This window comes from Mustela nigripes, chromosome 1, assembly GCF_022355385.1.
Source record: "Mustela nigripes isolate SB6536 chromosome 1, MUSNIG.SB6536, whole genome shotgun sequence".
In the NCBI taxonomy this organism is placed as follows: Eukaryota; Metazoa; Chordata; class Mammalia; order Carnivora; family Mustelidae; genus Mustela; species Mustela nigripes.
The window spans coordinates 6,227,942-6,240,119 of NC_081557.1; the positions used below are offsets into that span (position 1 = coordinate 6,227,942).

Here is a 12,178-nt window from a genome sequence, read left to right on the forward strand (position 1 = left end):
GTGGGATTTTTAACTGACTGCCACACCCAGGCAGCCCCCGCCCTGCATTAGGTTTTTAAATCTGTATTCTGCACGTCCTGAAACTGAGTAGAAAATTCAGCACATCTGTGTATGTGAGCTGCCTATCCCCCTGGGGGGGGGGGGGTCTAACATGAAGTTACTTAAAAGTCAAAATCCCAATTCACATAATCCCTCCTCATACCCCCACAGTTGCTAGGTCTGGAGGCCCCTGTGCAACCCATCTGTTACAGTGTGAGGTATGCACCCCTTTAAAGGTCCAAACTCCACCCCCAACCCGCCCCAGTTCTCAAAGACAGAGGCCATTAGGTCCTGTGTTCACTCTCCAATTCCTAGGACCCAGCTTATATGGTGGAAAAGGGGGTAGAGGAGTTGTGGCTGTTGCTGTGTGAGATGACCCCCTCAGGAGCAGCTCCGGAACCGCACTCCTGGGTGATGGGACAAGCTAAGCCCGCTGCCCACCTGCTACCTCCCGCTCCCAACCTGCAGCCTCTCCCAGCAGCACCAGAAATTACACGCGGTATTTTCCATAAAGCATTTAATTGTTTTCTTAGGGGCTGGACTCTTGGTTTGGGCTTGGAGTGGAGTGCCTGTCAGGCTGGCTTCCAGTGCGCTCTGTCTTTGGAGGACTCTCAAAAGAGTGCTCCATTCTCGCCCCCATTGACCTGTGGCTCCTTAAAGATGGAGACACAGATAGAGACCATGAGCTCTAGCTCCCCATGCCCATGCCCAAGGACACTGGGCTTTGGGAGAGGAAAGGCGGTTATTGCCCATGTGGGCTCAAATTTGCCTGCTATGCTGTGTGGACTCTGAGCAAACGATTTCCCCTCCTCAAGCCTCAACGTCCTTATGCATGAGCCTCAAAATCCCTGCTGTGCACCAGGTTGTCCTAAAGCACAAGGGACACTATTTGCGGGGTGATTAGTTTGCCATCCCTAACAGGGCCTTGGTGTGTGGTCACTCCGCTGGCCACTCTGTGGCTTACTTGCTCCTGTGTCTTCCAGGAAGCCCCTGCCCCTCGGGTCCTTAGTTTTTTTGTTGGGATCTGGAGAACATACCCTGATCCTGCCTTCCTGGGGAGACATGAAGGACAGGGCCTGGGGAAGGACTTGCTGGCTGCTAGAGCTAGGCAGAATCCTTCAGGCCGCAAGGGGCGGACCAGGCCAGGACTGAGGCTTTGATTTAAGGCGGATCAGCGTGGTTGCCCACGAGCTTTCTCAGCTTTTTGCTGGGTGTCCAGCCCAGGCTGGAGGTGGGTAGGGAGACAGCTCAGGGAGACCCTATAGGGCCCAGAGTACTGGCAATGGCACCCCTTCCCCTTCTAGTGGGCACAGCCTGCTCTTTGGCTAGGTAAGTGGCCTCACCTGGGTTTCCTGGAGGTGCCCTCTCTGTCCCCCTTTCCTGCCTCAGCCAGCAGCTGCTCCTCATCCAGTCCCAGTGCTGACAGCACCTGGGAGAAGCGCCGGGTGACCGAGAGCCGGGCGTTGACCTGAGTGGAGAGAAGGGTTCCTGCTCTGCACCAAGGCTGCTGAGGACAAACGGTGCTGGGATACTGAGAGGGTCTCGGGGGCTCTAGATGGACAGTGGCCCGGGGCCCCGTCGGAGAGGAGCCACTCTCATCTTACGTCCCTATCCGCTCATCCCAGGAGAAGCGGCGTTCCCAGGGAGGGAGCATGCTTGTCCGGGTGCTAGCCCTCACCTGCATGGCCTGCTGGAACAGGTAGGGCCGGGCCTGCACCCTGTGCTGGATGCCTCGCAGCTCTGCCTGATACTGAGCAAAGCGCTGTCGCTCCTGCCGCCTGCGGGAGGGAGACGGGCCTCTGGGCAGCTAGCCGTGAACGCAAGCCGTCCCCACCCTTAAGTGCTCCCGTCCTCACTGAGGACACCTCATGCTCCCCACCCTTACCTTGCAAAGCGATTTCACTCCCCTCCTTGCCCTGGATTCCTCCTGAGGTCAGTGGGGTGGAAATTATACGCTCCATTTTACCCATGATGAGCCTGAGGCCCAGCAGGGACTTGGCCAAGGTCACACAGCTGGGAAGTGAGAGACTGAGCCCAAGTCCACAGGCCATCTGGCCAGGGCTCATCCAGGCTCCCAGCCACCCCCAAGGGAGAGGGGCCGGCACTGTCTTCGAAGCAAATGGGCATCTGCTTGCACAGCTCCTCCTCTGCCTGCGCTGACACCCCTGAACTCTCTCACACTGCGTCTGCGAGCGAGAAACGGGGGCTGGGGGCCGTGGCTTAGGGCAAGACCTCGCTCTGGGCTCTGGGCTCAGTTTTCTCTGCACCGTGGCAGGGTTTAGACAAGTTTGTCACCATTCTCTGTGGCTCTTGTAAGCACACAGCTTAGAAAATGGGGTGGAGGAACAACAGAATTATTATGTTGCAAAGGAAAGAACACTTCCTGAAAAGATCAGGGTTCCCCGGGGGAGGCACACATCCATGTACAAAAACCCGATTTGTGTGCTTGTCTGATACACGTCTGCTCGTCAAGCCCAATATCGGGGCAGCAAGAGGGACCTTCTGGCCACACCACACGGGGCCAGGAATCCTGTGAAGCACAGGAGAGAGGTCTTGGGGTGTGGTGGCAGCACCCACACACAAGAGAGGGAGGGGAGAAGCAGACAAGGCTCCAAGACCTCAAGCAAACATGCAGGCTCCACCCCTTGGAAAAACACTGCCTTACTGGGCCAGGACCCTTGGCTCTGTGCCAGGGAAGGAACCCTCCTCCACTTGCAAAAAATAGATGAACTTGAAAACCCATGGCCAGGGACAGAAGTTATTGCAAAACGGAGTCTTCAGCGTTCAAGAGGTAATTTCAGCAGTTACAAAAGGCGGGGGTGGGGAACGAGCTGGCATTCAGCCTCCGTCTTGCCTATGATGTCATGCATATTTTTCCTTCTTCATTCTTGATGCTGTTTGTTAGAATTGAGAGGAAGTCCATGTCTTGGAGCCCCGAGCAGAAAGGAAGCCTGTGACTGGATTTCAGCCCTGTCCAACATCTGGGAGGAAAAGGAAGGCACACAGCTTCCCTACCACAGGGCAACCTCTCTTGAGCCCGCCCCTGCTGGGCAGGGCAGAGCCTTTACAGCTCAGAGAGAGCAAAAGTCACAGGATGTTAGGGCTGAGAGCCCCGTGGAAAACATCTGCTCTCAAATAGAAAATAAAAAAGGTGTGTGTGAAACACTCCGCCTACTGACATCTGTCTCTTGGAGTTCCGAACCTCAGGCTTCCTGCCTTATTGAAAAAATAAACACACAAACCTTGAACTTGAGGTCTGGCAAGGATTCCTTTAAAACACCCCTGACTTCTTAAGAGCCGTGGTTTTCTCCTCTTCAAAATTGGAGACGGTAAGACTGAGCCTCAAAGAGGAGGTGATCAGAACCCTGTTGAGTCCTTGGTGGCCCGGCTGCAGGGCAGGGACCCTCTGGTCTCTTCGCGGTGCTCCACTCAACCTTGACCTAGCCCTTCTCCTGGGATGAAAGGTGATGAGATGTGGAAAGGGCTACCCTGCCGCCAGCTGCCTCCAGTAGATACTTAATGTCTGCAGCACTGGCGATCGTATTTATTTGTGTTATCTGTCTCACTAGGTGGGGCTTTTGGACGAAGACGCTGGCACACTTTCTCTACAGTCCGGCCATTCGAGCACTTGGAGACAGGGTAGAGGGTGGCTAAGTGGCTGTCCAAGTTGGAATCCTAGTTTTGCAGCTTATTTGTGAACTTTGGTAAATTATTTGAGCTTTCTGAGCTCCATTTCCTCCTCTGTCGAATTATGGGACTGATGGTAATGCCCACTTCGTGGGCCTGTTTTCTGAGTCTAAAAAAGATTTGCTTTTAAATACACATTTGTGGGACGCCTGGGTGGCTCAGTTGGTTAAGCAGCTGCCTTTGGCTCAGGTCATGATCCCAGCGTCCTGGGATCGAGTCCCACATCGGGCTCCTTGCTCGGCAGGGAGCCTGCTTCTCCCTCTGCCTCTGCCTGCCTCTCTGTCTGCCTGTGCTCACTCTTTCCCTCTATGCCTGACAAATAAATAAATAAAATCTTAAAAAAAAAATAAATACACATTTGCCTGGTTCTTTTTAATGGTCAACATATAGGAGGAGAATAAGAGAGGATCCCACCTGATGGCAAACCATGGCTATTGCCAAGAGTGAGATCAGAGGCACAGTTCCCGTGCTCCATGAATGATTTCAGTAATATCTGCATTTTTTTAAAGTAATATCTGCATTTTGATAATAAGCATGCCTGGCTTTTGAAATTGGAAGGACAGGATTTGAACACGTGGTAGCACCTATAAGCCATTTTAACCGTGAGCTTCTAACAGCTGCAGGATTGGTACTGTTCATGGGATGAGTGACCTTGTCTCGGCCCCTTCTCCTCCCCTGCCTCAGGGTCTTCATCAGTGGCCCAGCCCGCCTGCCAGGGCTGGAGGATGGTTGTGGAGACTCAGCCCCAAGGAAAAGTGAGAGCTAGGTCTCTCCTTCATCCTTTCTCCGGCATCTGATTTCTTGCAGTGCCTCCCTGCCCTCTCCCCACCAGGCCCTCCCAAGCCCCGGCTTCCTACCTCAGCTCCTCCAGCTTGCGCTGGGTGGCCCCCGGCCCCCGGCTCCCTCTGGGCGCATAGGCCGCCAGGCAGCGAGCCACCTGCTGCTGGACCCGCTGCTCCCGGGCCCTCCGCAGCTCGGCCTGCTGCCGCTCCTCCTGCTGCTGCCGCTCCCAGGCCTGCAGCAGGCTTCTTGGGTGGGGAGAGGGAAAGAAGAGGGTGGGAGAAATCTGGGGGGAGCAGTGGTCTCGTGGAGGCCAGGGGCAGGGAGAGGAGTATGGGGACCTGAGGGAGGGATGGCAGGCCTGCGGCTTGGGGTTTGTTCTGGAAGTCTGACATGATGAGCTGCATCAGGGGCTCAACCCTCAGGCCCACCTCAAGGCCTTTCCTTACTCTTCTGGAAGCCTCCCACTCCAGCCAGCTGTGTGCCCCAAACTGGACATCCTCAGCCCCGTGGGGCTTGGTGCCCCTGTGTCCTCACCCGTACGGCTGACTTCTTCTGGCAAAACAACTCTCCTGAGGACGGGGCCAGATCGTGTTCTTTCCTCTGACCCCCAACTCTGGTAGGAACTAGGTTCATGAGTTTTGGTTTGAGGGACAGACAGATGAATGGGTGAGAAACAGAAACAAAGTCGTGATGGGTCAGGGGATGGATGAATGGTTGAGTAGACACGTGGCTCCACCTGGAACATTCTGCCCCTAGCTCTGGTGGCCAGTTCCTTGTCTATGAGGTCCTTGCCCAGATGTCAGAGAGAGACTCCCTGACCACCCTTTCTACCCCCCAGGTATTTTCCATTTCTAGCTCTACATTTTGTTCATTTCTTTATTAATTACCCTTCATTGCAAATAAAGTGTGTGTGAGAGCAGGGTTCCTTGCCCTGCTCTTTGCCACCAGTGTCTCCCCAGCCCCTAGGGCAGTGCTTCACATAAAGAGAAATTCAGTGTTGGTGAATTCATGCATCATCCAATTCACGGTTGGACAAATGGGAGGGTAGATGCGCTCATTCACTTGGCACGTATTTCTTGAGCACCAACTAGGGGCCATGTCCCATGTAGAGTGCCAGGGAGGCTATAACCGATAAGATCTGACACCTATCCTCTCAGAGAGCTCTAAGCCTGCACACAAGGAGAGACAGGCACCCTGGCACCCCAGTGCAAGGCTGTGTGGCAAGAGCTGTGGCAGAGGCAAGAACAGGGGAGAGCTTCCTGGAGGGCGCCTGACTTGGAAGTCGAAAGATGCATTGAGTTAGCTGGGTGAATGAGGGAGAGGGGCACTCCTGGGAGAGGAGGGAGGGAGAGCATGAGGCATTCTAGCCCTTCGGACTGGCTGGTGTGGGAGACAGGAGCCTCCTTACCGAGAACTCTGGGCTTTGTTCTGAGTGCACTGGGAAGCATGGGAAGCAAGCAGGGGTGAGAAAGTAAGAACGGAGGGGTGCTATAGAATGCGGCAGTGGATTCTCACCTGCCACTTCTAACCAGTCACCAAGACCTGCTGAGCCAGCCCCCAGATGTCTCGTACATGGATCCTCTCCCCATTCATGTGGCCAGTTGGTTCAGGCCCTTATCATCCCTCACCTAGACAATGCAACAGTGCTCCTTCTCAGGCTTCCCCCTCTGCTCTCATGGTCCTTTGTCCAAGCCCCAGGTACAGCCGTTGTCTAACTCTGCTGCCCTCCTGGCTGTCTTGCCCATCTGTCTCTTTTTCCAGCAGGCTTTGACTTTCTTAGGGCTGAGGCCAAGTCTTTTTGTCTTTACCTCCTAAGCATCCATGAATAGATATTCAACATATGTTGCATTCATCATTTAGTGAATAGGCTAATGGATGGATAGAAGATGGGAAATGGATGAAAAGTGGTTTGTGTCAATAGACACGTGGCCAGGCAGACAGATGTAGATGATGCATGGATGGATGATGGATGCATGCATGGATGGGCAGGTAAATGGATGATGGGTAGGTAAATGGATGGACGGGTGGATGGATGGGTTAGTGGGTGGATGGGTGAATGGGTACAGGTGGGAGGGTGGATGGATGGTTGGATGGATGGATGGACAGATGGATGGATGGATGGATGATGGATGGATGGTTGGATGGATGGATGGACAGATGGATGGATGGATGGATGATGGATGGATGGTTGGATGGGTGGATGGACAGATGGATGGATGGATGGATGGATGGATGGGTAGGTAAATGGATGATGGGTAGGTAAATGGATGGACGGGTGGATGGATGGGTGAGTGGGTGGATGGGTGAATGGGCACAGGTGGGAGGGTGGATGGATGGTTGGATGAATGGATGGATAGGTGGATGACGGATGGATAGGTGAATGGGTGAATGAATGAGTGGGTAGATGCATGGACATATCCACAGAAGATTGGATGACTAGAAGATTAGAGAATGGATGAATGAAGGAGTGAATGAGTCAGTGTCTCTGGAGAACTGGCTTCTCCACTACGCCCAGCCCTTTCTTTCCATCCTCCTTTTTCTTCCACCTTACCTTGTGGCCTCCTGTCGTTTGTGGAAGGTACGGTTGGGAAAGTTGGCAAACAGGAAAGTCTCTTCATCTTCCAAGGCATAGGTCTTCCCACTCCGATTGGAGGCCTGGACAGCAGTCCGCAGAGCCTTCCAGGGCTGCTTTTCAGGGCCTATCCTCAGTGGGACAAGGCAGAGAGTAGCCTCCCTCCCAGGCTACCGGGCAATCCCACCCAGCAGCTGGAGCACAGCACAACCCTCTCTTCCCAACTCAACCTCTCTTCCCAACTGTGTGGTTTCCTGGGGACCCAGGCATTGAGAGCCCACACTCACCACAGTCCAAGTCTTGCTGTAACTGCCTCTGCAGCTTCTCCAGGTCCCACGGCCCCTCCAGGTCCTTGGCCCTTGACTTCCTCCTCTGTGATCCTCTGAGGTTGGAGCTCGAGCTGTTCCCCTTGCCCTGCAGGTCATCCTCACTGGAGGCCTCCTTGCAAATGTTGGGCCCCTTTCTCTGAGAACCAGCCCTCCTTCTATAGGGGGCCCTGTGCTCCCCCTCCTCAGCCTCCTCTGTCACCTCTGCAAACCGCTCATCTTCTAAGATCGACCCTCTCCTGAGGAGGTAGGGCAGTTCCCCGAGGCTCAAGCCCCTCTCTGCCTCCTCAACACCCAGGGCTTCCAGCTCAATGCCTTCCTCAGACTCGGATCCTGACCCTGACCTCTTCCCAGGTGGCTGGAGGTCCCATTCACTGAGCCCTTCCAGTTCTTGGCTCTTCCCTTTGCCGGAGGAGATGGGGCTGCCACCGCGGGCCCTGAGCTGCTGGCTCCTCTCCAGGTTTGGCACTTCTGTCTTCCAGCAGAAGCCTTGGGCCTCTGGGAGGGTGGCCGTGGACTTGCACCTGGTCTTATACTTGAGAAGTGCTTGGGGCAAGGACGTAACTTGGTAGCCAGGGACTGAGAAGGGGCTAGGCTGATGCAGAGCCCGGCTGTCAGTGGTGAAGCTCTCCCAGGCCCATTGGAAGGGGAAGGAGGGTTTCCGAGGAGAAGAAGGGACGAGACTGAGGAAGGAGAGGACAGGGAGCAGGGGTCAAGGTCAAGGCACCGGCCCCCCATGGGGGATCCAGCAACCCACCCAGCCTGTTGCGTGCAGCTGCTTACTCTTCAGCCTCAGCAGAGCCATGCCCTTTCTTGTTCCGGGCCTGCAGCCTCCGGTCCTTCTTTGTCGTCTGCCCTGCGCTCCGAGACCTTGGCTGCTGGCCCCGAATCACACCATCACCACTCCCGGTCCTCCCCTAGGTGAAGACAGGAGAAGAGGCCCAGCTCCGAGCAGCCTCCTGGATGGCTTCACACCTTCCCCAGGGGACCCTCCTCACCTGTGCCCCCTGGCTGGCCCGCCGGGCTCTTGTTACCACTAAAACTGACTGATCATTACTACTTCCAATATGCAAAGATGCTACTTACTGAGTACCTGTTGGGTGCGCGGCATGTTCACGGATCACCTCACTTAACTTTCCCAAGGACCCTCTGTTCCACTGTTGTCCCCGTGAGATATCATCTCATCCCAGATGAGAACAGTGAGGCTCAGAGAGGGGACATCACTTGACCAAGGTCACCTGGCCAGTAAGTGGAGTCAGATCGGAATGCGTTGAATCTGTCCCCAGAGCCCAGATTATGTCACCATCGTACAATGCTGCCTCTGGGTCTGGGATGGCTCCTCCGAATGCCCCATGGGGACATGTCCCCATGGGACTGTCTAAGTCCAGGTGGCAGAAACACATTATCTTTCCCAAGACCCTCCTCCTCCTGCAGGGATCCCCACATCGCTCCACTGTTAGCCTGGGAGTCACCTCTGGGTGTGTTCCTCATCTTCACCCTGAAACTTTGAAGCGTCCCTGAGGTCCCTGCCTGCCTTGGGCCTGGCTGTCTCTCACCTGGCCTCAGCTACAGTCTCCCTCAGCCCCGGCCTCTACGCCCCCAGGCAGCCAGCCTGCCTCCAGGCAGTTGGAAGTGCCCCCATGGGGCCTCCCTCACCTGCTCAGCCTGGGGGGTGTCTGACAGAAACTTGAGCAGCCCTATGGTTGTCCCTGGAGCCTGGAGCCGCGTGTCCTGCCCTGGTCTCGCCGAAGTGGTCCTGCTCAGCTGCTGGTGGGTGTTTCGCATACTGGTGTCCTGCCCCGTCCCGCACCCGCACCGCCAGCCTTGGAACTGCCCGCCCCACCATCTCTATGGCAACCAGTTCTCGGCCAGTCTCAAGGGCGCTGGCAAAAAGCAGGCCAGGGAGGGCCAGCCAGGGTAGGTGAGGCCAAAAATGTACGTGGGGCCAATCCTTCTGGGGTGGGGGAAAGTTCAGCAGGAGGCTAAGGAGTAGTCCAGGCTGGGAGTCCCGAGGCCTGGGGCCAAGCCCGGCCTCTACAGCACTCTTCATGCACCTGGTGTGAGTCCCCTGTCCTCACTCGGCCTGTGTTTCTCCACCTCTCTGTGCAAGCGACCTCTAGACTTGACCATCTGGAAGGGTCCTCACACCCGAGGAAGGTGGCCAGGTGGTGCCGAGGTGGGCCCTCTCCCTCCACCTACCTCCTGGGCTGCCACCCACCCCCAGCCCTGATGGAGGCCTTACAGGAGCCAAGCTGAATTCTCGCTTGGCCTCCCAGGTCCTGATTGGGCAAAAAAGGTCACACCCAGGGGGAAGCAGCAGGCAACCAGGGCCCAGAGAAGGCTCCGGAGGGAGTCAGAACTTTTTAAAAAAATTTTTTTGAAGATTGTATTTATTTATTTGAGAGAGAGAGCGAGGAAGAGTGAGCACAAGCAGGGGAGAGGGAGAGGGAGAGGGAGAAGCAGACTCGCCGACAAGGAGCCCAACGTGGGGTTCGATCCCAGGACCCCAGTCTCACAACCTGAGCCGAAGACTTCACTGACTGAGCCACCCAGGCGCCCCAAGGGAATCAGAGCATTTAAATCTTACCCCAAACTTCTAAGCATCACTAAAATGCCTTGACATGATAAATCCCCACGGGATGCCTAGGCCTGACCCGTGTGACCAGCAGCTTAGCGATGGAGGGCCAAACTGAGGCCCTAGAGGCGGAGCAGCAGGTCTGGAGGCCTGGCTTGGCCACTCACCAGCTCTGTGACGTTGGGCAAGTCACCTCTCCCCTCTGCAAACCTGGCAATCGCAGGCCCATCCAGTAGAGTTGTTGCAAGGATGAAATGAAATCATCAAGGCAGTGCACTGGGCAAATGTTTGTTATAATTATTGTAATGATTACTTCTAACAATAACGGACCGTTACTGGGAGGCAGCAGCCCATGGTGGTTAAGAAAACAGAGGAGGCGCTGGTGTTCAGATCCCAGCCCAACTTGTGCCTCTGTGTCCTCTAGGACAGCACCTGCCTCCTGGGGTCACGGTCACAGACACATCGATAGACAGATGCACGTACATAGATTCACTCATTCATAGACGCAGATCCACAGAGAACATTCCCACAGCTCGTCCTAACTGCTACAAAGAGCTGTTGCTTCTTAGGCAATGGTGCAGCCCCAGTGAGACCAGTAAAGGAAGGCAAATCTCACCAGATGCCCTACCCACAGGCGTGTTCTTCCCCGAGCTTTGTTTCTGTGGACGCTCCTCTGATCTCAGACCCCAGCCCAGCTGACTTCCTGGATGAATTCTGGGCCACTCCTTCCCAGACAGAGGGCAAGTATGGGACTGTAAGATCAGTATTTTCATGAGATGTTCTTCCCTTCTCTAGACACTCTCACTTGTCAAGGGAGCTCCTCTGGTCGGACACAAGCCATCCTTCACCTTGCATCCGCCCCCAAGTTTATACATGTCAGCCCTGACTTGTCCCACAAGGTCCAGACGCCTGTCCACCAGCCGTTTGACACCCCACGTGGATGATGAGTGAGCATCTTTTCTTGGCATGTTGAAAGTAAGGCTTTCCCCATCTCGGCCAATTGTCATATCCATCTTGTCACTTGGACCAAAGCCCCAGTGGCATCCTGGATTCATCTCTCACGCTCCACATGCCATGCGCTAGCAAACCCTGCGGGTACCGCCTTCAGAATTCATGCAGAATCCAACCATTTCTCCCCACCTCCTCGAGGAACATGCTCCCTCAGACCCCCACTGGCTCTCATCTGGATCACTACAATAGACCCTTCACTCGGCTTCTTCTCTTGCCCAATTCTGTTCTTTACTCAGCAGCCAGAATGATCCTGTTAAGACCAAAGCCGGTCATGCCTTTGTTCAAAACTTTCCAATGGATCCAATCTCTGATAGAGTAAAAGCCAAAGTCCCATGGTCGCCTAGGTCCTGCTTGATCTGTCTGCCCCACTGCCTCCATCACTCGCTCTGGTCCAACCACACTGCTCCTTGAGCATACCAGCTGGTGCCGCCTCAGGGCCTTTGCACTTGCTGTTGCTGTTTCCTGAAATGCTCTCTCTCCAGAATCCCTGTGGCTCACTCTCCCACTTCCTTCAGGTTTCTGCTAATATGTCCCCTGCCAAAGACGGCCTAAGTGGCACTCTGCTCTTACTCTCCTTCACTTCAAATACATTCATACATCACCTTCATATACATTCACTTCTTGGCTGTCCAAGGATGGTTCCAGCAGCTGGCCCCCTCTCTCCGCGGCCACCTTCCACACTCTTCAGAATCACTTCTGTCAAAGCAAACGTGCTATATCACTTGTCTCTTGACCTCACTTCTCCTTCCCCAGCACTGCCCCCATTTCTCCGTTCCCCTTTGCAGCAAAACCTCCGACAGGGTTGACCCGAGCCCTCTCCGTCTTAGCCAAGTGGTTATCTATCCTCCCAGTTCTCAAGCCAAACCCTGGACTCTTCTCTTCTCCATCCTATCCGGCAGTTAATCCTCATCAAAGTGGATTCAGGATTGGAAAACTTGCCCCCATCTGAGCTCACACCACTCTCAACCCTTATCTAAATTTACCATTTTACGATTTTTAAGTGAACCATTCGGTGGTATGATTATATTTACAAAATGTTGCCCAACCCTCACCACTATCAATCTCCGGAACACTCTTTATGAAAAGAATAAAACTCAGGGCCACCTGGGTGGCTCAGATGGTTAATCGTCTGCCTCCAGTTTGGGTCATGATCTCGGGGTCCTGGGCTCGAGCTCCACATCTCCC

At 54.8% G+C, this 12,178-nt stretch overlaps 1 protein-coding gene across 1 annotated transcript in view; it reads right to left on the bottom strand.

Moving 5' to 3' along the window:
- Positions 1-266: 266 nt before the first annotated feature.
- TSGA10IP (testis specific 10 interacting protein) overlaps positions 267-12,178 on the bottom strand; it is a 29,955-nt gene continuing 18,043 nt past the window's right edge. Inside the window, exons 2-9 of the mRNA XM_059386964.1 lie at positions 9,064-9,255; positions 8,191-8,324; positions 7,369-8,090; positions 7,061-7,208; positions 4,584-4,754; positions 1,718-1,817; positions 1,383-1,507; positions 267-692 (exon numbers count right to left, since the gene is read on the bottom strand). Of these exons, the coding sequence (XP_059242947.1) occupies positions 569-692; positions 1,383-1,507; positions 1,718-1,817; positions 4,584-4,754; positions 7,061-7,208; positions 7,369-8,090; positions 8,191-8,324; positions 9,064-9,255 (1,716 nt within the window). The 3' untranslated portion in view covers positions 267-568. The remainder of the gene's footprint in view (positions 693-1,382; positions 1,508-1,717; positions 1,818-4,583; positions 4,755-7,060; positions 7,209-7,368; positions 8,091-8,190; positions 8,325-9,063; positions 9,256-12,178) is intronic.